The sequence below is a fragment of the Colletotrichum higginsianum genome, chromosome 8 (assembly GCF_001672515.1).
Source record: "Colletotrichum higginsianum IMI 349063 chromosome 8, whole genome shotgun sequence".
Lineage (NCBI taxonomy): Eukaryota > Fungi > Ascomycota > Sordariomycetes > Glomerellales > Glomerellaceae > Colletotrichum > Colletotrichum higginsianum.
The window spans coordinates 2,532,192-2,558,405 of record NC_030960.1 but is presented as its reverse complement, the minus strand read 5'-3'; the positions used below and the strand labels follow the sequence as shown (position 1 = coordinate 2,558,405).

Genomic DNA, 26,214 nt, shown 5'->3' with positions numbered 1-26,214 from the left:
GGCTCTGGATGTCAAACACAAGACTCGTCAAACCAAACACCCAATACAGTACTTACACACGACGCATTGGGATGTGAGCAAGGATGCAACCAGTCCCGCCGCTACCATCCTGATGGGAAGACCGAAGGATCAGAAGAAGGCAGGGGGGTGGGGGCATTGACCGAAGCCACCGAGTAAATGCCCTTTGTCATGATAAGCTGTCACATTCTGATTGGCCCATGTGCTACCCCGGCTACGTACCTGAATAGCTGCTGTGCCGAGAGATGCAAGGTGGGGGCGCATTTTGGAGTTTGAACTTCTTTGCTCTTTTTGATCCCATCTCTCCTTTCCCCGGCCACTTCTAAGACTTCAGTCAACCTCAACTCGAATACACTCTTTCGTGGTCGCAACATCGTATCTTGGGCGCTCTACTATATAATTATTGAGCCCGAAACTAATTGATGCCATAGTATCTCCCCGTTCTTGATGTTCTCAACGGCCAGTCGACTGGCCAACTTTGGATCCGTACCACCATCTCAGGGCCCGGCTGGACTCACTCTCCATATGATACTACGCCAAGTGTAGCTTTCCTTCCTTGAAACAGAAATACTCCGATGCGCACGCCCTGTGAGGTCTTTTCATCACCAAATTATGAGTGCCTCATCTCAGGCCTGCAGGGGTGGGTTCGACGCGCCTTACCAAGATGTCCCACATCAACTCATGGACCGCCCCCTGCACCAGGCCTCGCGGCCGTTTGTCTTCTTCGCCCGGATCAAAGACTATCCAGTCGCCTTCCAGAACCAGCACCTCGGCCGGCATCCCATCCACTTTGCAGTAACCACTTTAGGTTACGTCGAACCAGCGTTGTGTCGTACCTGGTAGCTGTGCAGTTATTTTGACGGTTACAATGCGGCAATGAAACCGTGACATATCCGTACACTCAGCTTAAAGACTGTGCTCGGGTTAGGCTGTCACCCTCCTCCACAGCTTGCCTGTCTATCCCTAGGTATCTGGCTCGCAGCCCACGGCCAGGATGCCAAATGACCCCGAGCCCTGTTCAAATTAATCAATATTCTCGTCACTTATCTCCCCCAGATCAAAGGGGCTTAAACATTACGCCCCCGGAATCCCATTTGGTCTACTCGTCACGTCATTCGACCGCCGCCCATGCTCCGTGCCGGGAAATGCTCCTGATCTCCGCCTCTCGATTGCTTTGCTGGACCCCGTCTGCAGCTTCTTCTCCTATGAGACTAGCGCTTTGGGCATCAAGTCAGCAATGATATTGCCAACGGGGCAGCACGAACCCGTGGAGACACAGCTCTTGGTCCAGGAGCGGCCTTGACTGCTGCCTACAGCAGGTTTGTATTGCCGACGTCGTTGAAACATCTGGAGCGCTCACTGCAGACCTGTTTATGGAGAAGTGGAAGAGAAAGCCATTCCCGTCGTCCGGAAAAAGCAAAGAAGTGTCTTGGGATGCCGGGAATGACCAACGGTTTCTGCACTTGCTGGATTGCACGCTGCTTACAGGTTCCAAGACTAAATTGGACTATACACCTGCAGATGCCGGAGCCAATCTCTGTAACATGCTAGTAGCTTCCTAGGGCCCATAGGGGTCGCTCGTTCATCACACGCCAACTCTCCCTCGCAAGCAATGTCGATCGCGATTGCCCGTCCTCGCCGTGCAGAGTCGGATCTGAGATTAAAACTACACTTCATCTGGGAAGGGATGGTGGTCGCCACCCCCACGAAGAGCCGCTGTCAACGGTTTCTTGGTACTGGTTCATCTCAGACACACTTCTTGGGCCGGCCCAATACGCAGCCTAGCCGTTTCTCCGTTGACTAATGGTCCTCGGATATTGGAAGCTTGTGACCCATCCCAGAAGTGCGCCTCCTCGGTCCTGATTACCCAAGCTGACGCACTCGACATCCGATCTGGACCCTTTACCGCGGCAAGGCATAAAGGGCAATTTCGTCTACCAGCAGACCACTTCTCACCCTGAAGTCACGGATCAAGGGGTGCAAGAGCCGATACGGGGGACAAGGGAGTCAATCCTAGGCCTGTCAAAGGCCTGGCCAGAACTTCCACCAGATTCGTGAGCTGCCCATCAGTCAGTCAAGTGGCCTGTGGCCCCGAAAAGCATGATTTGAATTCGCGGCTGCCTTCACTTCCAAAGAATGAGCTTGTGTCCCTGGCGTCTTCGAGATTGATGGCCGTGGAAGTTTCCCCTTACAAGAGCCCCACTCATCCTATTACTACCTACCATGGGCGATTGACCGATGTTGGCATCGACTAGAATATCCGAGGTAGATGCCATAACATGAGACGACACGAACCAGCAGATAGGAATCGCTGGCTCAGCGGTGTGCTGGATGGGGCCTTGACGCACCACTGCCACGGAAAACCTCACTCGACCTTGTATTCCCTGCCTTCTCAATCATTTGGCCGCTCTGTCGCGGGCTCATCCGTCTTCGTTCGAATGAAAAACAGGACGGAGGGCATCCTACCAAGGTCCAATATGGCGAAGTTTCTGCACAAACTATTTTCATTATTCAAGAGTAAAAAGCTATTCGAGTCTCAAGCTAGGCATCCATCTGACTCTCCTCGGTATGCTTAGACGCGGTCCGAGTAGTTGTACACCACTTCCTCTGCGTAGCCACCGGCAAAAGCTATGTGACCTGGCGTACATGTAACAGCCTAGCTCCAATATGGCTTCTGGATACAACCCGAGAGTATTAGAGTCTACCTACTTTGCAGTCAAGACCGAGTCGTTTTCAAGCAGAATCCTTCTTCGGCTCATTATGCCGTGCCGTCGCCGATTTGACCTTGTCACTCTCCCTTGGAAACTGAAAGATATTGTAATACTGACATGGGGAATTTCCAAAGACCGGTGAGCCAAGTTCACATTGCGAGCGGCGGGCCATCTCATGCTACCCTGTCCATACGCTTTGCACAATGGCTGAATAGAATACACACCAATCTCAAAAACACCATTGAGACTTTCATGCAGCCTTTTGCCCGACCCCCTTTGAGCCGCTTCAAAATCCCTCAAGAGTTTCAAATTATGAGAACATCCTTGGGCAAGAGCCCCCAGTGGCCACCACAGGAACACTTCCTCTGCTGAGCCAGTACAAACGTAAAACCTGGTCGAGAGCCAAAGACGTCCTCCATGACCGCCGAGCACCGAACGCATCGTCTCCACTGCGCCAGCTTGGCATCCTCGCCCTCCTTCGTGCTGTCGGCTGATGGTGTAGCCAGCTCGACACGTTTGAATACGTCGATAAACCGGCCTTTTGCCTTGCGAGCCGCGAGAGTTCGGCGATCGTCGTCGATTTCGAGGAGGGTGAAGTCCGCAAAGAAGAGCTTGGACGGGTCGGCCTGCGCGCGATATGTCTTAAGGTCGGTGTTGAAGAACTTCAGGAGAACGGGGAGGAAGGCTGGAGGCGGCGATGCCGCGAGGAGCATGCTGAGCTCGCATCGGGTCTGGGCGTTCTTGATTTGCGCGTCCAGCGCCTTCTGCCCACCGGCGCCCGGGGGGTTCTTACTCGCCAGAGACGCGAAAGAGCTCTGGTAGGCGGAGCGAATGTCGTTGTTGAGGACCGTGAGGAGACGGTCAAACTCTTGTACCTTGATGAGACTGCTGGAGGTGACGCGCTGCATCTTCTGGTAAGCCTTGTATAGAACTACATGCAGAGCCTTATTTTGCGAGGATGGATCGGTGGCCTTCTGCATAGCGGCCCGGCGTTCGTAGAACTCGATAGCGCGGTTCGAGAGAATCTCAAGGTGCAGAATGCGGCGGCATACGGCAGAGAGAAAACCGCGCGTTGAAGAGCATAGAAGCAAGTGGAGAGAGACGTCGGAGCGGGACTGTAGGTAGGTGCTGATCTCGGAGAAGCGCTGCGGTGTGAGGAGGGCAAGGAACTGCTGGTCGTCAAGAAGGGCGAAAAGACAGTCTGTAAGCCACGAGAGAAGATCGAGAGACCACTTTGCGCAACCGGCGAGTGCGTCAACAACCTCGTGCTCGTCAAGCGGACTAAGCTTCTCTCGAATCGTAGCCGGAGTATTACTCGCGATCGTGATGAGAATGACGACGTTGCGTGCGTTGAGTGCCAGCATAGCGAACTTGCCGCCAAACGACCGAGGCTGAAACATGCCTTTGTACCCAAGGTGGTTGAGGATGCTCAAGCACATCTGAAGAGAGCTGTTTCTAACAAGACTATCGTGGTGGGTATCCTCCGAGTAGTCGACGGGGATCTTGAGCATGCGCACGATTTCGTTGATCCAGTCGGACGTGAAGCCTGTAAAGGTCAGCTTCCCAGTCAAATAGCTGTCTGCGGGCAAACGCACGATTTTTATCTGCATATGGACGAGCAACAGCCAGGATATCATCGTAGTTTATGTTGTTGAAAGTTGCTGTCGAGGCAGCTACCGTTAATGCCGCCAGCGTGGCGGCATATGGTGCTATTTGGTGTCAGAGCGGCCTTAGAGACACCTGAGGGATAGAGAAATGCCTACCGTCTTGGCTGGAGTTGCCGATATCACCCAGGGGATAGTGCATCTTGCTCCATTTGACTTTGCCATCGTCTTGTATCTTAATGATGGAACAGTTTGTCGGGGAGAATGCCATTTGCAAGCCTGGGTAGATAGTGAGCCGAAGCACAAAGGCAAAACACGACAGATTGACCTACATGGCGACTCATCCTGGAGAGTGAAGCCCACCTGGTTCAGCGTCATGACCCTATCGAGATTCATCTCGTTGTAAATCTCCTGTAAGGTGAACCTGTCGCGATATTCTACCGAACCATCGCTAAAGGCTAGACAGATGACTCTGCCATACTGGATAGTGTGGACGCCAACAATGGCCTTGTTGATGACCACGGGGTCAAACTTCTTGAGTCGGGATGTGGGCTTGGACCACGTTAGACGTAACCCTTTGAAGATGGGAGAGAAACCTGACTTACAGCTGGAGCCGCTCCTGTACTGTTCCTGCGACTTCCCAGCTGCTCGAACGCTGGGTGAAGGCTCTGGGACTGGTCGTTGAGGACCTCCCACTTGTCGATAATGCTTTGCGTTTCCTGGTAAGGGGTATTGGGCGTTGATAAGTAAGTACGGACTGCGAGGATGATAAGGGGAGCCCAGCCCTGGCCCGTGTGGTCTAGGGTTGACGGCAAGATCTCCAAGTGTGTCAGTTGGTTGGCGGCGGAGTCGATTGGGGTGGCGGATGAGCCACTAGGCAACCAGCTAGAAATCGCAACATGTTTCTCTTGCATGGTCGGGTTCAGGGCTTGGCTGCCAGGGGGCGGTTTATTGTCGGATTGGGACTGAGGCAAGCCCCAATGGATGCCAACTCGCACAACACGCAACTGTTTGGAGGTAGTCGCTAGAGCAACCCACAGACTACCTAATACGTGTCAGCGAGCCGATTCGTCAAGCAGTCCAACACACCTACTCTTATCACTGTGTAGTGCTGCGTGCGTGACCAAATCATCAGAGGAGTTAACGCTTTCAAGCTCAAGCGTAGTCTCCTCAATCTTGTTATTATTTTGAGCCCAGAACATCTTGAGATGGCCGTTTGTGGTGACACACAGCAGAGCGCTCTTGGATGGGTTTGGATGCCATGGACCGTAGGCATGTACGAAGGAGCTCTCGTAGCGGTACTGGTTACCATCCCTCACAGCAGGCCCATGGCTCACATAATACTGGGCAGTCAGCTAGATGAAGTGGCGCGCGCGGTAGGCCGGCAATTTACCTGCTTGGACTGGGGTGCAAGGGGAAGCCAGTAGCTGCCGACAATGGCGTGAAGATCATCACTCGGATCATGATCCCACTTTCGCGTTGCGAAGGGGCGATTCAATGTGATGGAGTAGGTTAGGATGGCAACTCGACCGGTCGCATCGATGACGGCTAGTTCTGGACTTGTTGTCGAGGCCCAGGCCAGGTGAACTATGGGGCTAGTAGCGTTGATGGTGATGAGGTCGACCTTTGTGGGCTCGCTGAGACCCCAGTTGCCATCGTCGGGATGCGAGCGTAAAAACCTGGCTTCCAGTGTCTTTCCGTCGGGAGAAATCGATGCGATTGCGCCGGATCTCGACCATGCTATACCCCTGAAAAGTGTGAGTATACGCCCAGGTGAGGTGGTAGACGGGAAGATGGTTACTCACTGGCAACAACCGCGAGTCCGCAGATCGTCTATCCTTTGGCGCAAATGCTTGGTGGGAGGCCGAGCCGTATGAAGAGATAGACCGACGCCGTCGCCGAAAAGGTCATCAACGTCAAGCTGATCGACCTGCATGGAGCCGTTCATGCCATTCTCGAGCATGAGCGGCATTTTGGCTTCAGTCATGTACGTCGAATCGGAGACTTCAAGTCTACGCGTGCGCGCATCCACAAGTGTCCGTCTGCCAAGGCTGACGGATGGGTAAGGCTGAAGAGCTGGTTTAAGACAACAACAACAACAACTCTGACAGCCGGCAGAAGCTCATCTTCGGAGCAGGTCGAAGGAAGACTTTGTTATCATACGATGGGCGCCAGACGAGCCACTTCATGCAATATACTGAGACTACAAGATGCCGTCGTTCTGATGTGGTGGCCTTTGGTGAGCCTTGATGGATGATTGGGGGGAAACAGGTGGTAGTTGATGGGAAGTGTGGCTGGAGCACAGAAAGATGCACCTGGACGTTGACATTGAATTGTGATGTGGATCACGAATCGTGGACGTAAATGAAATAGGACCAATGAAAACGGGTCTGAGCCGGGCAGAGACTCCAATAAACCACACCTTCCCTCAGCCTCCATTATGTAGGCGGCTGGATGTTCCCTTTTCGAGCTAAACCTAAGTAGGGGAGACTGACTTGATTGTGTGTCAAGCCACACCGAGGCTGGTGAAAAGTACAGCACCTGTGTACTCTGTACAGAGTAGTGCTGTGCTACAGAGTACAAGTTCGTGGGGAAGAAAAGGGACCCGTGACATCCGTTCAATGATCCCTGCATCAGAGGCCCCGGCCCCCCATCGAGTGTGACAGGGAAAGGGACGGGCGGACGTGGATGATGGACAGGGCATAATTTAGGAGGTCAGTGTTTCCGGGCAACGGGCGCCCACTCCGTGGCTCCATGAGATGCACATGAGGTAGGTGTCGCGCTCTTGTCACTTTTTAGCCCTTCCCAACTCGGCCGCGTTTCAGCTGAACGACCGCCTTGCCTCGCCTTGAACCGATATGATTGTATCGACAGTGGAAAACATTGGGGATAATCCATCTTACTTCGCCTATGAAAGCTGAGAACCTTTCCACGTGACAAAGACATCCTTTTCGGCAAGCTATTATTGTCACACTATAATTGGGTTTCACGCGTCTTCAGCCCGCACGATGAATGACGTCGTTTTGGTCAAGTCCTGACTTACGAGATGTGATGAAGGGTTTTGTGGACCGCACGACCCGCGACAGCGATAGGAGAGGTCTGTGGCTGCGGCGAGATGCGTTGGGCAGTTGCAGTGTCTGTTATGTTTTGGAGACCGTGGCGATCTTGCATGGGGACCTGAGGACGCTTGGATTGCCGCCGCTGTAGTGGTGCATCTTGCTGCAGCTCACCACTGGATCGACAGGCCGCTGACCTTGGGATGGTGGATGGATGGAGCCGCCATCGCCGCCGTAAGCTTATCCCAACCCGCGGTCCCAGACTGTTGCTGTGATTACCTCTTTCCCGGGCACAAGACCCCATCAAAAAGCGCGATTCGATTCTCGAATTAATCAAAAACAATGCTTTGTCTCTGCTCAGCACTGTTCAGGATCTCCTTGGGTAGGGTTTGGCCTGTGGAAGATACCGTCCGGGATGCCGAGTGCGGGACAGAGCAGCCATTGTCGGAGGCACTCGCCGAGTCCAAAAAATAAATAAAAAAACCGTCTTGGTCAGCAAAAAGAAGTAAACAGCGGGGTTGGTCGTCGTCATCCCAGAAGTTGGATGGGTACCGAAAGAGAAAAACAGTAAGGGGACAGGATGCGCAGAAAGTGAGTCGAAGAAGAGGGGGGAACGGAGGAACACCAGGAGGGGGGATGGGCCGGAGGGCGGAGGGGCGGAGAACGTGGACGGAGTGTCGCGACGGGGCCAACGTACCTTTGCTGCGAAAGGCCGCCGAGCAGATACATCATCGAGTGGGGTCGGATAATTAACTGTTAAGACCAACATCTGCTTGCCAGCCAAATGGGAGCAACCGGAGAGCGAAGCAAAACTCGACTTTGATCAGACCTAATGGGAAATTAGGGACATTTTCTGTTTTGAGAGAAAAAATCCGGCTCAAAGCATACCCACCTTCGAACGTTCCGTACTGTACCTACCTAGTATGTGTATTTTTTACAGAGGGAATCTTGGACGTGCGCACACTCTAACAGCGGCGGCAGCAGTACCAGCAGCAAAACACTAGCCGCCCGATCGTTCGTTCTCTCACTTTTTCTCGCCCGCCTACTGCTTTTCCCGACTTGCGTTGACGGCACTTTCAGGCTTTCTCTAGCCCGCCTCGCCTCTGGCGTGCGTTCCAAGTCACGTCCGCTCCCACTTCGGCCTCTTCCCCCCGTCCCCCGTGCCCCCTTCTCCCTCCGTGCCCGCCGCCCCCCCATTCATGTACGTCTGCAACCAGATGCCACATCTATGTACTTGTAAAGGTACCCTCGCCCGTCCGCTCTCCACACTTTGTCTTTCTTCAACGACACTTCTCTTCTCACCTTCCCGCCAACAACGAAAACCCTTTCACACCATCCCCGGAGAAAGGACTCACTCACTGCCCACATTAAACGTCGAACAACCGTCATGGTATAGGACATTTCGCCCATGTACCACATGCGTATCTTTTCTTGGTTCTTTCCCCCATCCTCCCCGTCCTCCTCTCCTCCATCTCCGATCATACACACAATGGACGCGACCCCTTCCTCCTCAAATATGGACGTCGACGCGCCCCATAAGAACCCCTTCCCCCCAGGTTCCAACTTGTCTTCGCCTCTCTCGGTATTGTCAAAATCTCCATCAATACCGGCGTCGCCCGAAACCGCTCTTGACGCGTCAAAACGATATCCGTCGCCGACGTCCTCCATGCCCTCCGGCGCACAATCACCAATCAAGCTAGAGGCTGCAGAGGATTCCGTGCTCGCCATCAAGCTCGACAAAGATGCTGCTGACTCTATCAATGTCAATCCCAACGATGCCCCCGACGGCCAGCCACCTCGAAAGCGGCGCAAGGTAACGCCGCCTAAGGAGCGCACCACGGAGTACCTCAACCTGGACGAATGCGACGAAGACGATGGGAAACTGGCGCGTCTCGTGTCCGCCCTGAAGAAGCGGAAGAAAATTGTGGTCATCGCAGGTGCTGGCATATCCGTTTCGGCAGGCATTCCCGATTTTCGATCCAAGACGGGCCTTTTCGCGACACTTCCCAATGAGCACAAAGTAAAGGGCTCAGGCAAGCACTTGTTTGACGCCTCGGTCTACAAGCACGACTCCTCGACCGAGAAATTCCACAAGATGATTTGCGACCTGGCCACCATGGTGAAGGCCTCCAAGCCCACCAAGTTCCACCACCTCCTCGCGTCACTCGCTGCAGAGAACCGACTCCTGCGTCTCTACAGCCAGAACGTCGACTGTATCGATACCAACATGGAACCCTTGAAAACGAACGTTCCTCTCAATACCAAAGGACCATGGCCCAAAACCATTCAGTTGCACGGGAGCGTCGAGCACATGGTCTGCTCGAAATGCACCGATATCCGACCGCTGAAGACAGAGCTTTTCGTGGGTCACGAGGCTCCACTGTGCGAGGAGTGCAAAACAATCGACCAACTGCGAACCCAGTTCGAGCAAAGGCGGAGCCACGGCATTGGCCGCCTACGCCCCAGGATGGTGCTCTACAATGAATTTAACCCGGACGAAGAGGCCATTGGTAAAGTGTCGAGCGTGGACCTCAAGTCGCGTCCCGACGCCGTCATTGTTGTCGGCACAAGCTTGAAGATTCCCGGTGTACGGAGGCTCGTGAAAGAGCTGTGCCAGGTCACGCGCAGCCGCAGGGACGGGTTCACCGCATGGATAAACACAGATTCGGAACCGCAACATAATGACTTCAAGGACTGTTGGGATCTCGTCGTCCGTGGAAAATGCGACGATGTTGCTCACTGGGCTGCTCTGCCAAGGTTTGACGAGCCTCAAGGCGACCAGTCCGCGTATCTCAGCGAGGGAGAGGAGCAGCGTCGCCTGGACAGACTTAGTAGGGACAATCTTGAGGTGCAACTCATCTCGCCCACACCCGATTCGCCGACCAAGTCTGGTTCCAGCACTGCGTCTGAGTTCAGGAAGCGCAAGCTCGTGGACCCTGTACAGAGCATTCCGACGCCTACAGCGAGTCCGAAGATCAAGCCCACCGAGACCGCAAAGAAAGCGGCTAAGCCCAAGCAGAGCAAGCTTTCTTTCACTGGCCAGAAAGCGGGCACATCTGAAAGCGACATGTCTGTCAAGAAGGTCAAGAAGGCGCCTGTGAAGAAGTCCCGCAAGACCAACAACAAGTCTACGGAGCCGCCTAAGAACAGTGTCACTCACACGTTCAAGACCCAGAAGAACCGCGAGCTTGCCGACATGCCTCAGGAGACCTTGGCTGGCAAATTGGACAATCAGCATTACAAGTATGCCGATGATAATCTCGAGTCGCAGCTTCCACCGCTGCGACCCATTCAAAAACCAATCCAAAGCTCCGTCTACAAGCGTGCAGAGGATCCGGGCACGGATGGACAGAGGGACGACACTCTCTCGCCCATGACGCCTTTGGAAGAGTTACCAGGAGCATCTTTGACAGGACATCCGAAATCTTCACCCCACAATGGCGTTCCAACAAAGAGTAGCGGCAAAGACAGCAGCGAAGTACGCCCTATGACGCCGATGCACATACGACGAAAGTCAGCCGACACAATATCCCCCGAGTCGGTTCCTCGGGGCATGGAGTCCTTGGTGGACTGACTACAGTCACGGGGAGTTGTTGATCACGTGATTACCTGCCGTTATTTTTCATATTTTTTGTTTATTCATAGAAGGGCGTCGACCTGTCGGTACCGAAGAGTTTGGGCCACAGGTCTTGGACCACAGGAGGCATTTCACACACGGAGTTGACACGGATTACGTCGCCTCACTCGTCATGTATATACATAAATCATCTGGCCCTCCTGTATAAAGCGAGCGGCCTTTACTCAGTGTGGAAAGGTACACCGGACCGCAAGTCACGATGTGGATTGCCACAAGCGAGGGCTTCAGTTTTGGGAGGCGGACACCACACAAGCACACAAATGCGCGCACACGTATGCAATCCTCTAGAAGCGATGAGGAGACAAATGAATAGACGCGTCTTTGAAGTGAAACGAAACGATAGCGTCAATACACCACATGATGCGAGACGGCATGACAACCTTGACACGTCCTGAACTCTTGATGTGCAATGTGGTCTCCTGGACAGTGACAGCCTACAAATAGGCAGAAAGATGTGCTGACCATTCTGTCACAACATGTCGGTCCCGAGAGACAGAGTGCGGACCAGGTGGTTCTCGAGGGGCACCGCGCTGGTGAATCATCCGATACACACCAGACGACGGCCGGCTGCCAGGCGTTTCGGGCTGGCCTCTTAACGTCGAAAAGCTCTGACAGTGGCAGGACTGGAGCACATGACCACTGTCATCAGCGCTGCAATCCCCCCTCGGCTCTTTGCGTCTGGCTACTGCTATCTATTTAACGGAGGCGACGGCCAGTGCAGTGAACATGGACATGAGGTTTGATCACGGAGACAGGACGCTGGATTGATTTGCAAGGCGGTATATATTCCGCAGTCTCTTCCTGATGCCGTCTACGCCAAGGGATGGATGTCTGGTCGGCTGCTTCCTCCTTTACAGTCGATACCTCCTTTACAGTCGATACCCCGCGCTCGCACCACGTTCACAAACCAGACCTCCTCCTGTCTGTCGGCCAAGGGAATAAGACAAGACCTAGACAATGTAGACTCCCCTTGTTTTTTTTCTTGCTTGTGTGCGCGCACCAACTCCCTTCTCGCTGCTTCCAAAAAAGTAATTTAACATGAATGGAGGAGTCTCTCTCCTCGGGTCCTGAATCTCGGATCAGGGCCATCCGTCTTTGTCTTCCGGTACCTTCGTCAGGACTGGCTTGAGTCAACGCCGTGGAGATACAGAGTACACGTCCCCCAGCGCGTCGCCGCAGACAAGGCTATGGTCATCGGGACACCGACGAGGCCAACGTCATGTGACTAGCCGTCCCTTTGTATGCAGCGAGACGTGCTTCCGCCCAGTAGCCGTCAAAAATATGCCAGCCCGTCGTCTTTCCTCATTCCCCAAAAACAAAATCTCAAACGCACGGTATAAGACATGATGCTTTCTCAAAACTCCAAATCGGGTCGTCCTGTACCATGCAAGTCCGGGTATGTAGTTTATCTTGTCATTCCCTCGCCTCGATAAAACAATGCCTTCCCCCTTAGTACCGAAACGCCGGGCCAATGCTGAAATTAGACACGTATTGTGACTGAATCGAGATTGCGCAAATGAATAGTCGTATGTCTCCCCGTTGTTTTGATGATGCTTGACCCTGCGCTTAGGAAGTGGCTGCTGTGCCATTCGTCGACGCCGCTGCCGGCTTGTCTCCATTGTGCTTCTTCACTTCTCTGGCCTGCAGGACTCTATACATGGCACTCAATCGATCGCCCGTCACCTCATTGCTGGTGCTATCAACAGGCCATAGATTTGCCAGGAACTCCCTGTGGCTCAGTTAGCTTCGCATCACCTGCGAGGATCGGACAACATACCAGAAGCGGTTTTTGAGCGCGTTGTCTCGCTCCTGGACAAATTCGCGGTCCAGAAAGTTGCCAATGACAACCAGCTCCTCGCCAAAGATCTTAGCTCGTTCTTTACTGGACTTGACCCTCTCCTTTGTTGTAACCAGAATAGCCTCGAAGTTTCCACGAACAGGCTTCAGCAAATACCACAGCATGGCGTCCGCATCCTTCTCTCTCTCCTCCTTGTTGTCTCCCATTTTACGAAGTTGGTCAAGCCTTCGAAGTGCTTGGTTGCGACGCTCGCTGTCGGGTTGACTGGCTCGCGGGGTATTACTCGAGCGCCGGCGTTCGTCTCCATGCCGATGATCCTCCGGGCGACGGTGCTTGCTGCTACGCTCGCCCTCATCACGATTCCGAGGTCTGTCAGACCTAGGAGACTGCTGTTCATCGCTCTTTGTGCGTCGCGTCTCTTCCGTTCTCCGATGCTTGGGGATGCGGCCCTCGTCGTGGCCCGAGTGTTTTCTCTTCGACTCGGGCCGCGGCGTGCCTCTCTCATCGGCGTTGCTGCGGCTGCGATGGTGGTCGCCGTGGCTGCGCTCTCTATCCCGATGCGAGCCGTTTTTCTTGAGTGCTGGCGGAGCAGGTGACGCCGCGCCGCTGCCCACATCACTGCGACGATGTCCGTTGGCCAATCTCTTATTGTTCCGATGGTGGTTCTCGACGGCTCTGTGAGCTAACGGGTCTGTTGAATGCTTCGCCTGAAGCACAGAGAGCAAATACTCTGAACGGCGAACGAGATGAACAGCACCGGGGGAGTTGACCACCTTTTCAGCTCCCTTGATCCGCTCTTCCTTCTTCTCGATGCGATGTTCTTCGAGGAAAAATTTGTCGGACATGTCCAGCTGGTCATCGTCTCGTATCTGCGCCCAAGCGCCGAAACCATACTTGTCAATGCCAACAAGAAGCATCCCATCCTCTCGCGCACCCCATTCACATGAGTAGTGGGCGGCCTTGGTCGCGTCGGCGAGACGGAATGTCTTGAAGTCATCATTCTTCCGAATGGTTTGCCTCAGCAGGCGAAGCTGCTGCGGACGTTCGACAGCTGTCTCGGCATTCATCTTCCGCACCTCGCCAAAGTCGACCAGGACGGCCTTCTTGTCCTTCTTCGTCAATGACTTCCCGAGTTTTCGCTCATCGTCCATGAGACGTGCAGTGTTCTCGTTGAGTGCGTCTTCGCAAGTCTTGACAAAGTCGTCCAGTATTGATTTGAGGTAATCGCGGTCGCGTTCGGCGAGCCGAGCTTCTTGAACGATTTCGTCACCGCGGTCTTCCATAGAACCATATCGGAAAAAAGCCTTCAGAAGGTTTCGTGTTTCCTTCTCATTGAGGGGGCGTTTCGGGTCAGATAGCAGGGCACGCTGTTCCTCAGCTTCCTGGCGTTGCTGCTCTTCCCTCTGTCGCTTCTTCGCAAGACGGTCCGATCTGTCCGTCTCATTCCGGTTCTTCATTGTCACCCTGCGCGGAGCGCTCTCAGCAGCGACCTTTGCCACATACTCCTCATTCTTGCGCTTATCTTCCTCGGCTTTGATAACGGCAAGCTCGTCGGCAGGAATGATCTGGTCCCAGTCGAGGGTCAAGTCGTCCACCTTCACATCGGTGTACTGCATGAAGTTGTCCCAGTCGATACCACCACTGCTAAGGTTCATCTTGTCGTCGACCTTGGTCTTCGTGATTTCGGCGTTCTCCAGGATAGAGTCAATGTCGAGCTGTTCGAGACGCTCTTGGTTGCCACTTTGCTCAAACATCTTCTGTGAGCGCATCTTGAGAATCAACTGGATATCCTCCGCAGAGTTCGGACCATCAATCTTTAGACCCTTCTTGTTCATTTCCTCGCGGAACGCCTTGCCGTCATCAGTGACGCCAGCTTGAATTGTGAGGTACTCAAGCAGAAGCTTGTTGCGAGCGCGCTCGAGGACTTCTTCTTCGACAGTTTCTTTGGATACCAGACGGTAAATGCTAACAGGCTTTTTCTGTCCGATGCGGTGGGCGCGTCCCATCGCTTGCAGATCTGCTTGTGGGTTCCAGTCGGAGTCGAAAATGACGACAGTATCGGCGGTCATCAAATTGATACCCAATCCTCCTGCTCTGGTGGAAAGCAGAAAACAAAAGTCGTCGCTATCCTCAGCGTTGAAATGGTTAATTGCCATGCGGCGAGGACCCGCGGCGATAGTGCCGTCAAGACGTTGGAATTTGTAGCCCCGGAGAGCCATGTAGTCGCTGAGAATATCTAGCATCTTGACCATCTGACTGAAAACAAGGACTCTGTGACCGTCTTTCTTGAGCTTTGTGAGAAGTTGATCGAGAAGCATCATCTTTCCACTGCTGGCAATCAAGCCTTTGATTTGGTCCTCCCGACGGGTGCTGCCGGCGAGTACTCTGTCTTCGGCACCGGCAAACATATACGGATGATTGCTCACTTTCTTCAGCTCCATCATGATGTTGAGCAACGAGTTCTTCTGACCCGTGGCGTTGGACAGAGCAGCATAGTTCCTCGTAAGGATGTTCTTGTAGTACTCCAGCTGAACATCCGAAAGCTCGACTCGGATGATCTTTTCGGTCTTGGGTGGAAGATCCGACTCAACAGTCTCCTTTGTGCGGCGTAAGATGTAAGGGGCGATTGACTTGTGTAGGTCCTGCAGCTTTTCTTGGGTATCATTTCCAGCGAGGTTCTCTAGTTCCTCATCGATGACGACTTTTCCGGGGTTGAGGAAGTCCATGAGTGCCGAAAGCTCAGCCAGGTTGTTCTGAATGGGCGTGCCTGTGATCAGGATCTTGCACGGTACCCCGAAACCGACGAGTCTCGCATACAGTTGAGACTCTTTATTCTTCAGACGATGGGCTTCGTCGACGAGCAAAGCCTGCCACTTGATTTGCTGAAGAAACTGCCAGTCCTGGAGAATCATCTCATACGAGGTAATGAGGGCATTGAACTTGGGCTTCTTGGGATTGCCGTTGACCATCAACTCGTTGTCACGGATGGTGCTGCGGGAAGTCTCGTTGCCAAGGTAGACGACGTAATTCATGTCCGGAGACCAGTGGTCGAAGGTATCGCCCCATGCGGGGATGACGCTGAGGGGCGCGACGATGAGGAACGGGCCTTCTTGTTCGCGCTCGTTGCGAAGCCAGCTGAGAAACGAGACGCTTTGAACGGTTTTCCCGAGGCCCATCTCATCGGCAAGAATAACGTTGTTGGCGCGAGTCCAGTTGAGACACAAGAAATTCAGACCTCTGAGCTGGAATGAACGCAGTTCGCCGCCCTTAATATAGTCGGGTTGTGCTTCGAGTTTGGTCATTCTTGTCCGTGTATCCGGATTGGACTCTTTGCGGTTAGAAACCCATGAACGTGATGACCGATCCAGGAACTGGTCAATCTTGTCCTGAAAGTCCGACTTGATGGCTGACGCAACCTCCCACGTACATTCGTCGTAGTAGCAGCCCTTCCACTTGACCAAGTACTCGGTCTCATCATCGCCGTCGCGGATAGCGACAACCCTGTCCACTTTGGTGTAGTCTTCCAGTGCTTCTTCGGATCGTTCGCGGTCCAGAAAGAACTGTTCCTTAGTTTCGGGAGGGATGTCCTCGCCGAACCGAATGAGAAGCTCGTGCTCCACGATGGTTCTGAAGTAGTTCTCGACCCTGCGGTAGCCTCGCATGCTACGCAGGGTTTCCGCCGTCTCCCATGTATCGTGTAGGTGCGACTTTCCCTGCCACTTGATGTAATACTCGAAGTCATTTCTCGTTGAGCTCCAGCTAAGTTCGAGACCATCTTTGAGCTTGTGTCTGAGGACCTTATCGATGTATGGGGAATCGTCGACTACGTCTGCCGCGTAATAGTTGGGAGTGAGTTCAGACCCGTCTTCCTCGTCATCGACGTCGCTCTCCTCGTAGGCGCCTTGCTGTACTTGGGCAGCCCTTCTGCTCGACCAACGCTTCTCGGCGAGGAGAAGGCTCGGCTGTGCTTCACGCTGGCGACGTGCCTTCTTCTGGAGACTCTTCGCGCGAGCACCGCCGTAGTTATCAGAGTCGGAGTCGGAGTCTGTCGACGGTTGCCGCGCAGGTGTACCTCGTTTCGAAGCTGCAGAAAACGCAAGTTAGCGTTAGTGATGTTGGTCGCATAATTATGGCCCTGGGATATCAGATCTTACACTGTCTGGATGTCTCGACGCGTCTTCTCTTCACTGTCCTCCTGTTCGTAGGAGCAACATCAGAATCGGTTTCATCAGAGGAATCGACCTGTCATCGCCAAGGCATTAGCCACAATTATTGAGACGGGCGGCAAGTCCAGCTTACCATTCTGCGCTGTTGCGTCGGACGTGACTGCACATGACCGTTAGCTAGCGCTTATGATTCGATTGAGCGGGTATTGGTCATACGCTTCTTCTTAACCCGTATAGCTCAGGGTTTGCCTTGATGAAGTCATCCTCTCTAGCGGCAGCTTTCCGCTTCGTAGGCCGCTGGGAATCGTTAGAGCTCGAGTGGACGTCGCCGGCCCCGTCGCTCTGGACAATGGACGCCGCATCTTCGTCCATGTCAAAGTCGGCATCATCAGATGCGTTATTTTCGTCGCCGGAACTTTCTGATTCGGCGAAGTCGGGTGCGCCATTGATGTAACCGGTCGAGTCATTGGGATCCGGCGACAGCGACGGTGAAGCGAGACGTGCGGCATTATCGCGCACATCCGAGAGATCACTATCACTCTGGTGACCAGCATCGGCTACTGGAGAGGGAGAATCACCCTCCGGTGACCGGTACCCGTTGGTGGGACCGGGTTCGAGGGGGCTAGACATCATGATGGCCTAAGTCGAGGCTGCCTGCTATCGATGACACGACATTAGCCCGGTGTCTGGCCGCTTGGGAAGAGAACCGCAAAGGGTGCGTGGTGATTGAGGTCTGGCGACTGATATAATCATAAAGCATCCAGAATAATCCAGATATTGACCAAGCAATCGACCTCGTCGCATCGCGGGGGCGCATCTGATGGAGACAAGGCTGAAAGTTGATGGCGATGGCATTGTGACAGTCGGGCTAAACCGTAGAGCCATGACGTGTCACCAGGCCATCGAAATCATTCAGAGAAGTCATCTCCATCAACACAGCTTGCCCCAGGGATCGCTGAGGTCATACCCGATAGGGATATCAGGATGAGAGCGCGCCGACACGAGGCTGGGCTGGATGCTCTTGACGGGGAACTGGCTGGCCCTGGAAAGGCCGGTAACCAGAGGGCAGGAAAACAACTCACAAGTCATTAACGAATGGCCTCCAGGCAGCAAGTACCATTGATCTTGACCAGAGGAGGTATCGAAGAAAGGATGTGGACAAGTGACGTGCTGGGTAGTCCAAATGCCTGGAGGGTGAAGGGTGGTGGTGGATGGAAAATGTACTGGTGGAGAGGCAGGAAAGAATTGAGGTGGATGCACGGGTGAGGTACAGGTGGTTGTAGCGCTAGCCCGCACTGAATCACCCCCAAAAAAGGGTCGCTCATTGTGGCCTGAGGCAGAAGAATCCATCCGGCGGTTGACCTTTCCTCGGTGGGAGGCTAGGTGAATGGACAAATGAGATACAATACAAGTTGCGGAATGTGGGGCTTACCAGCCCCAATGTGCACACGCCGCCGAATGTGCTGCGAGCGGGCATTGTTCACCGAGACTCGGAACCCCGCCAGTATCAGCGCCGAGCTGACCGCTCCCGTCTGACCTGAATTTCCCCACCTTTGACGACGCAACTCCGAGATCATTCATGGCCGTGTCTCCGGCCTCTAATTGTGACTGGCTTTCAGCACACCATTCCCTGGGACACGGCTGTGCATAAATCATTCTGAGTGTAAAAAAAAACTCAAAAAAAAAACTCGAATGACTACACAATACATTGCTCTGCCCAAAACGCTCGGAAGCAGTTTCTCTCCTGAGAGGTGACACGTGGGGAGACCGGCGCCGGGACCCTCGCCATGACTTTTCTGAGACCCTGCCAGGTCTAGGAAAACTCCGGTATCAACTTTTGCCCGCTCAGCGCTCACACAGTTTACACAATGGGAAAACGACGACTGGTGACGAGATATGCAGTAAGACGGGTAGGACACTCGCCATACTCTCTTTGATCTCGCGCATCTGTGAGTTTTTCAGCATAATAAACAAGCTGGAAATTTGACATCAAAGCTGGACTGAGTGATCAAAACTTGCCAGCCTTGGTGTATCCGAGAGTATGTGGACACAATACACTTCTATGCATTCCATCTTTCCATCACATACCTACCCTGCTCAATGTGATGATGTGAGAAGAGACGTAAATTATAGATTTAGAGTCACCTACAACAAGCGAAATCCAGGATATAACCTAGTTTTATGGCCAAGAGGACCGATACCATGTTCACCACGTCTATCAGCGCTGCTCACACACACATTGACAACTTAGTCAGTGAATATTCGTATCTAGTCGTCTGACAGGCGGGCAAGTCGACGTTTGAGTGGCGGTGGCTCGCCTTGAGCCAAATGTCTAGTCGTTGAGGACGTCGATAGCCTCCAATCAGACTTCGTGGCTACATGAAAGAAAGTTGAGATTCCTGCTACGGTGACCATACTCCATAGGCGAGTCTTAGGCTGTCAGAACTCTTGGCCGTATACTTCTAGACTGGAGATAGAACTGATTGTACAATTCCGGCCGTTGGTCGATAGTCTGTACTGTTGAGGCAAGCCAAGAACCGTCGTCATTGACTTCGGTCCCCATGGATCAAGAACTACTCTCTTTATACACCACTTAGAATCAGCTCATGTAGCAAGAACTTTGTGGAGACGGGTGTGGAAAAAGTCGGCCAACCTCCAGCGGCGACAGTAAACATGCGACAAGGTAAGCCTTCTTCCAAAGCTGTGCACAGGCACATTCTCAAAGCAAGGTTGCGAATAACCCATTCATCTGCATGCGACGCTCCAGGCCAGGAATTGGCCTCACTCAGAGCTGTGATGTCAGGTGCTCGGAATGTACTGGAAATGTACTTTTCGGCCGTGACGCATGCAGCCGGGTACATCAACAACACACGACAGCCCTCACTGGCGGGGTAACTTGGAAGGATGTAGCGGTAGGGTAGGGGAACAGCCCCGCCAAATCTGGCCAATTCACACGCTCATAGCCAGTGACGGCGCACACAAATTGGCTGACCGCTGTATTTCGCTGCCATTGCCGTGTGTTTTCCTCGTCTCTGACACTTTGCAACAAATTGTAACACCAAAATATTTTTCTTCCCTCCGTCACCCTCAGAAGGCCAGGTCGCGACGCCTCGACAATCCCTCGCCGAATTTCCGGTCCTGTTGCTTTTCTCTGACCCTTCTCCTCGATTCCGCCCGCCTCCAACCACCATCCGTCAACTGCCTCCCAGCCGCCCGCGGTCCGCCTTTTCTTCCTATTCATTGTTTGTGCCGAATCTGCGCGCAAAAATCACAGCCCCACCATCCCATCGTTAACCCCGCCCTCGATCAGTCGGGCACCATCATCACCATGTCGGACAAACTCACCCGTGTCGCCATTGTCAACAGCGACAAGTGCAAGCCCAAGAAGTGTCGTCAGGAGTGCAAGAAGTCCTGCCCCGTCGTCCGTTCCGGAAAGCTTTGCATCGAAGTCAGCCCCGAGTCCCGCATCGCCTTCCTCTCCGAGTCACTATGCATCGGTTGTGGTATCTGCCCCAAGAAGTGCCCCTTCAGCGCCATCACCATCATCAACCTGCCCACGAACCTTGAGACCCAGGTAACCCACCGCTACTCCGCCAACAGCTTCAAGCTTCACCGCCTGCCCATGCCCCGCCCCGGAAATGTGCTGGGTCTCGTCGGAACCAACGGTATTGGAAAGAGTACCGCCTTGAAGATTCTCAGTGGCAAGCTCAAGCCCAACCTGGGTCGCTACGACAACCCCCCTGACTGGGAGGATGTCATCAAGCACTTCCGTGGCTCCGAGCTTCAGAGTATGTAAACCCGGGCTCGCAACATTGTTCCCTCCAGTCAGCTAACTGGCCGCGTCAAGACTACTTCACCAAGCTCCTGGAGGATGACCTCAAGGCCGTCGTTAAGCCCCAGTATGTCGACCAAATCCCTCGAGCCGTCAAGGGCCCCCAGAAGAGCGTCCAGCACTTGATCGACGCCGTCAGCACCCTCGGCAACAAGAAGGAGGTCTGCGACACCCTGGAGCTCAACCACATCATGGATCGCGAGATCAACTTCTTGTCCGGTGGAGAGCTGCAGCGTTTTGCCATTGGTACCGTCTGTGTCCGCAAGGCCGATGTGTACATGTTCGACGAGCCGTCCTCCTACCTCGATGTTAAGCAGAGATTGGCGGCTGCCCGTATCATCCGCTCTCTTCTCCGCGACGACGACTACATCATCGTCGTCGAGCACGACTTGTCAGTCCTCGACTATCTCTCCGATTTCATCTGCGTTTTGTACGGCAAGCCCGCCATCTATGGTGTTGTCACTCTGCCCCAGTCCGTCCGTGAAGGTATCAACATCTTCCTTGACGGTCACATCCCCACCGAGAACTTGCGTTTCCGTGACGAATCTCTCACCTTCAAGCTGTCTGAGGGTGCCGACGAATTCATAAACGACAAGTCTCGCGCCTTCAAGTACCCCAAGATGCAAAAGACTCTGGGCAACTTCAAGCTGAGCATCGAGTCGGGTGACTTCACCGACTCTGAGATCATCGTCATGATGGGAGAGAACGGAACTGGAAAGACGACCTTTTGCCGTCTCCTTGCCGGTGCCCTGAAGCCTGACACCAAGGCTGCCGTCCCCGAGATGAAGATCAGCATGAAGCCCCAGACCATCACCCCCAAGTTCGAGGGTACAGTCCGCCAGCTCTTTTTCAAGAAGATCAGGGCCTCCTTCCTGTCGCCCCAGTTCCAGACCGATGTCGTCAAGCCCCTGAAGCTCGACGACTTCATCGATCAGGAGGTCAAGAACTTGTCCGGTGGTGAATTGCAGCGTGTCGCCATTGTACTTGCCCTTGGCATGCCCGCCGACATTTACCTTATCGATGAGCCTTCCGCCTACCTCGATTCCGAGCAGCGTATCATCGCTTCTCGCGTCATCAAGCGCTTCATCATGCACGCCAAGAAGACCGCCTTCATCGTTGAGCACGACTTCATCATGGCCACCTACCTGGCCGACCGCGTCATCGTCTTCGACGGCCAGCCTGGTATCGACGCCCACGCCAACAAGCCCGAGTCTCTCTTGACTGGCTGCAATACTTTCCTTAAAAACCTCGACGTCTCTTTCCGTCGCGACCCCACCAACTACCGCCCTCGTATCAACAAGGCCAACTCTCAGTTGGACCAGGAGCAGAAGTCCAGCGGCAACTTTGTAAGTCACGCAATCATTGCGAATCATGCGATCAAATATACTGACCGGTAACAGTTCTTCCTGGACAACGACGACGACAAGACGAGTTGAAGAGGGCATCCCTAAGGATATCTTCCCTCGTCACGATGCATTCGACTCAGGCGTTCAGGGCGTTCAAAAGGGGCATAAGCGGCAGCTGGGGAGGCGCGCTTCCGGCGGTCAGGATTATGGTTTCGGTTTAGAGGACGAGGCCAGCGCGTCCAAGGACGATGACGCCGACGGATAACAATGGCGACGGCAGTCTATCTCCTGTTGCCTGGTCCTACGGAGATGCATGTATATTTTATGGTTTGCCCCCTCCCCGTGTTGGATGGAAAAGGCGAAGGAACCGCTGGTCACGAACCAAGCTCTTCCGTTGGCCTCACTTATTTCATCTGGGGGCAGGCCGACTCCGTAGATTGAGGGGCAACGGATCAAGTAGGATGACTGCCGTCAGTCTTTGCTACGCAATGTTTTTTTGTAGCTAGGCTCGTAGATAACATTTGAACTCGCGAAAAAGTATACACGTCTCGAGCTAAGGAACACAATACACAAGACCATTGTTACGAAGAAGACCAGAAATAATTTGGCTTTCCCCCCTTTTTTTCTCGCCTTTTTCCTCATTCGCATTGACGTTGTGTGCGTGGCAACCGAGACGAGACAAGAGTAGAAAACGATACATACGAACTAACTGGCCGTCCGAAGGATCCGAATCCAACTATGACCGGCCCTGCGGTGCCGCATGGTCGCGCAAGAGCGGATCTGCCTGCAGACACGGAGAAAGAAGGGCCGAGTGATGCCATGTAGTCTGTAACGGGCTGCGGTCATCAGGCTCTCAAGTGGCGGCTTGGTGATTCCGATACGTACTCGAAAGTCACTCTGTTCATGGTCTCGCAAGTGCAGACAACACCGAGGCATTCTCGATGAACTGGCTCAGTCCTCTTCGATTTCGCCCTCTTCGGACCCCGAGTGGACACCAGCGGGGTCTTCCTTTTCCTTCTCCTTTTCTTTCGCAACATCCTTGACCGTCGTTGTCTCTTTGTCCTTAACGGCAGCGGTGGTCGGCGCGGCGGCCGGCGGCGGAGTCCTGTTCTTGTGACGCGATATATCACGTTGGGGGGTGCGCTCACGGGGTGTTTTCTCTCTCCTTACTCTCTGCATCGGCTGTTAGCGTCATGATTCGGATGTGGCATTATGATGGTATAGGGGATGCGTCGTACCTTTGAGTCTCTGGAATCACGTCGGTCGTCCTCGTCTTCCTCCCGGCGGCGTCGCGATCCGGACGGACGCTCATCCCCATAAGGAAGCTCGTCATAGGACCCCATGCGGCGTCGATACAGCCTCTCCCGTTCTTCTTCCCTGTCGCGTCTCTCGCGGTCATAGTGACTATCATCGTCGCGACGTGAGCGATGACGGTCATAGTCACGATCGCGCTCGCGGTCTCTGTCGCGCTCGCGCTCACGCTCTCTCTCACGGCGCGGGGGAGGTGACGGGCGACGTTCCCGGTCCACGGAGAGAAGGCTCTCGGCCATGGTCGATTTACGGTGGTTCCGCTCGCGCTCAGCGATGGCTTTGCGTCTGTCCGCCTCGTAGGCGTCTGGCTCCGGACTACGACTTCGCCTGGTAGCACGGCCACTGCTGCGATGAGATCGCTCACCTCTAGACCGGGGTCTCTCGCGGTATGGGTCGCGTTCGCTAGAGTCGCGACCACGTCTACGCCGACGGTCACGGTCGGCCTCTTCCTCCTTCTCGCGAAGTCTTCTCACGTATCTATCAAAGGTGGCGATGCGAACATCCTCCGAAGTGACGGCCTGGAATGCGGGTGCATCCGTAAGGCGAACCTTGACCTTCTCGTACGTGTCATCCGGGGTGATGGGGGGATCCATACGCTTCAAGTACGCTCGGAGATCATCAGCTGCTCTTCGCTGCTGTCGTTCAGATTGTCTCTCGTCGTCCGATCTCTTCAGAGACCTTTTCTCCTTGGCCTGCAATGCACATGTTAGCTCCTGCGTGTTTCTATGGGGGCTGCTGACACGCACGCGTTCAAAAAGAACCAGGAGAATATCGCGATCAATGTTAGCAGTGCGACGACTCTTCTTCATCACGGCATAGAACTCCTCAAACGTGGTCTGGGGGGTAATATCGAATCGCTCGTCCTGCAGACTGTTAGTAGAGCACTACATCACGAGAGGTTTGCGGGGATGTGGTCGACATACGTCAATAACATCGTAGACATCGTTTCTAGCGCCGCGCATCGCTTTCTCCTCTTCTTCGACGAGATCCCAGAACAGTTCTTGTGGACCCGAGCCGCCCTGGCCGAGCATGGCCTTGTACCGATCGTCATTCTCGATGAGAGGATGAATCTGACGCCACTTCGTGCTGGCGTTGATCTTGCCGTCTTTCCTAAGCTCGGCAAGAAGGGAGATGAAGCCGTCACGAGCCTTGCGCTCTTTGCGGAACTTTTTGTTCTTCTGCTCCTGCTTAGAGTCGTTGAACGCACGCTCCAACGCCTTCATGTGGTTTTGGAACGCAATCAGAATGTCAAACTTGCTCAGGGTCTTGTACTTCTCATCGTTCTGGAAGGGCGCCGTGGATGAAATGAGGCCCTGCGCGTCAGACCAGCGCGTGTAGGGCTCAAGGTTGAGCTTCGGCAGGAGGTCGATCAGACCGTCCATAGCGGTCTTGCGCATAGCTGCCTGATTCTCCACGTGGGCCTTCTTGAGCTCGATGATGTACTCCTCGAAAAGCTGGCGACGCTCGGTCTCGTTGTCGGTAGACCTGAAGATGGTCTCACCTTCAATCATGGGCCGCGCCGTCTTCCACCTCGTGTAGTGCTTGATCTCCGGATGACGCTTGAGCATGGTCTCGAAGTCAGTACGCAGCTTGGTCAGTCTCTCCTTTGCGCGCTCCTTGTCTTGGACTATCATGTCATGGCAGTACTTCTCGAACGCTGCTTTTCGGTCCTTGGGGTCCTTGATCGCCCTGTACTGGGGGTCCTTTGCAATGGTTCGTAGTGCCTGTTCCCAGGTCCAGTCGGGCTGGACGCCGCTGCGCTTGAGCAACTTATTGAACGCAGCCTCGGCCTCTTCTTGCGTGGCAAACTCGGGCTCATTGCTCGCGGGAACAAACGCTTTGGCTGTCGTGTCGTTGCCAAATGTCAACTGGCGCGACTCGTGGAACGTATCTCGATGATCTCTGTAGGAATCGTAACGGTCGTTGGAATATCTGTCAGAAGGAGCTCCTCGGTCGTACGGTGCAGGCCTGTCGCTGTCGGCTGTTAGTCCGCGTAGAATATCGGGGGGTGTTAGGTGCTTACGCAGGCGTACTCGGGCCGCTCGTGGCACCCAAAGCTTTCTTGTACACATCGGGCATCTCCCAAGAGCTCGTTTTGGTCTCGGTGTTGTACCAATACTTGCGGCCGCCCTCCGCGGTGTACTCCTTCCAAGGCTGGTTGGCGAGAGCTCTCTGGTCATGAGTTAGCCAGCAGTCGACTGGGTCTAGTTATGAAATTTCGCACCTCAGCCGGAGTCATCATATCCTCTGGCTTGGTCCATTGAGTGACCTTGGTGGCCGCATTATAGTAATAGGCTCGGCCGTCAGGAGTGCGATGCTCCTGCCACGCCGGGGGCTGGCCATACGGGCTGCCGGCACCATTCATGATGATTTGGTGGGCCGATAAAGTGACTCGAGTAAGAGAGGATAAGTTTCGAGATGCTCTCTTTTCGATTGCGGCCTTGGCGGCGATGTAAAGTTTCTGGAAGCGGCGGGCCGACGTCGAGAATGGAGGAGCAGGTCGTCGTCGCGTAGAGGGGACGCGAGAAGAGGCTGCGAATATTTGCGACCACCGGAATGAGCAATTTGGCGCCCGGCGCACAGACCAGGGAAGCTTGGGTGGCCCCATTCTTTAGCCCGTCAGCAGATTTGCGAAGGTAAGCCAGCTGGCCTCAGCTGGGAGGCGGGCGTCTTACCGTAGGTGCCCACCTCTGCCTACCTAGGTTCTACCTGTTGCACTGTGCCAGAGAGAAGCA

At 54.1% G+C, this 26,214-nt stretch overlaps 5 protein-coding genes across 5 annotated transcripts; 2 read left to right on the top strand and 3 right to left on the bottom strand.

Annotated features, from left to right (window-relative positions):
* Positions 1–3,034: 3,034 nt before the first annotated feature.
* On the bottom strand, positions 3,035–6,320 carry CH63R_11749 (RNA polymerase II Mediator complex subunit Sin4; the record flags this gene model as incomplete). The annotated part of the gene is made up of 8 exons (XM_018306723.1): positions 3,035–4,275; positions 4,325–4,438; positions 4,493–4,612; positions 4,666–4,885; positions 4,939–5,378; positions 5,427–5,676; positions 5,727–6,081; positions 6,139–6,320. The coding sequence occupies 8 exons, from the start codon at positions 6,318–6,320 to the stop codon at positions 3,035–3,037; spliced, it is 2,922 nt and encodes a 973-aa protein (XP_018153564.1).
* A 2,558-nt stretch (positions 6,321–8,878) lies between these two features.
* CH63R_11748 (Sir2 family protein) lies at positions 8,879–10,963 on the top strand (the record flags this gene model as incomplete). Its single annotated transcript, XM_018306722.1, has 1 exon — positions 8,879–10,963. The coding sequence occupies one exon, from the start codon at positions 8,879–8,881 to the stop codon at positions 10,961–10,963; it is 2,085 nt and encodes a 694-aa protein (XP_018153563.1).
* Positions 10,964–12,592: 1,629 nt separating this feature from the next.
* On the bottom strand, positions 12,593–17,623 carry CH63R_11747 (SNF2 super family protein; the record flags this gene model as incomplete). The annotated part of the gene is made up of 5 exons (XM_018306721.1): positions 12,593–12,755; positions 12,804–16,908; positions 16,979–17,066; positions 17,124–17,150; positions 17,207–17,623. 5 exons carry the CDS (start codon positions 17,621–17,623, stop codon positions 12,593–12,595), a joined length of 4,800 nt encoding a protein of 1,599 aa, XP_018153562.1.
* Positions 17,624–20,318: 2,695 nt separating this feature from the next.
* Positions 20,319–22,258, top strand: CH63R_11746 (Translation initiation factor RLI1; the record flags this gene model as incomplete). Its single annotated transcript, XM_018306720.1, has 3 exons — positions 20,319–20,778; positions 20,838–22,168; positions 22,223–22,258. The coding sequence occupies 3 exons, from the start codon at positions 20,319–20,321 to the stop codon at positions 22,256–22,258; spliced, it is 1,827 nt and encodes a 608-aa protein (XP_018153561.1).
* An 861-nt stretch (positions 22,259–23,119) lies between these two features.
* CH63R_11745 (FF domain-containing protein) lies at positions 23,120–25,844 on the bottom strand (the record flags this gene model as incomplete). Its single annotated transcript, XM_018306719.1, has 5 exons — positions 23,120–23,273; positions 23,339–24,342; positions 24,403–25,460; positions 25,513–25,651; positions 25,704–25,844. 5 exons carry the CDS (start codon positions 25,842–25,844, stop codon positions 23,120–23,122), a joined length of 2,496 nt encoding a protein of 831 aa, XP_018153560.1.
* Between the last annotated feature and the right edge of the window lie 370 nt (positions 25,845–26,214).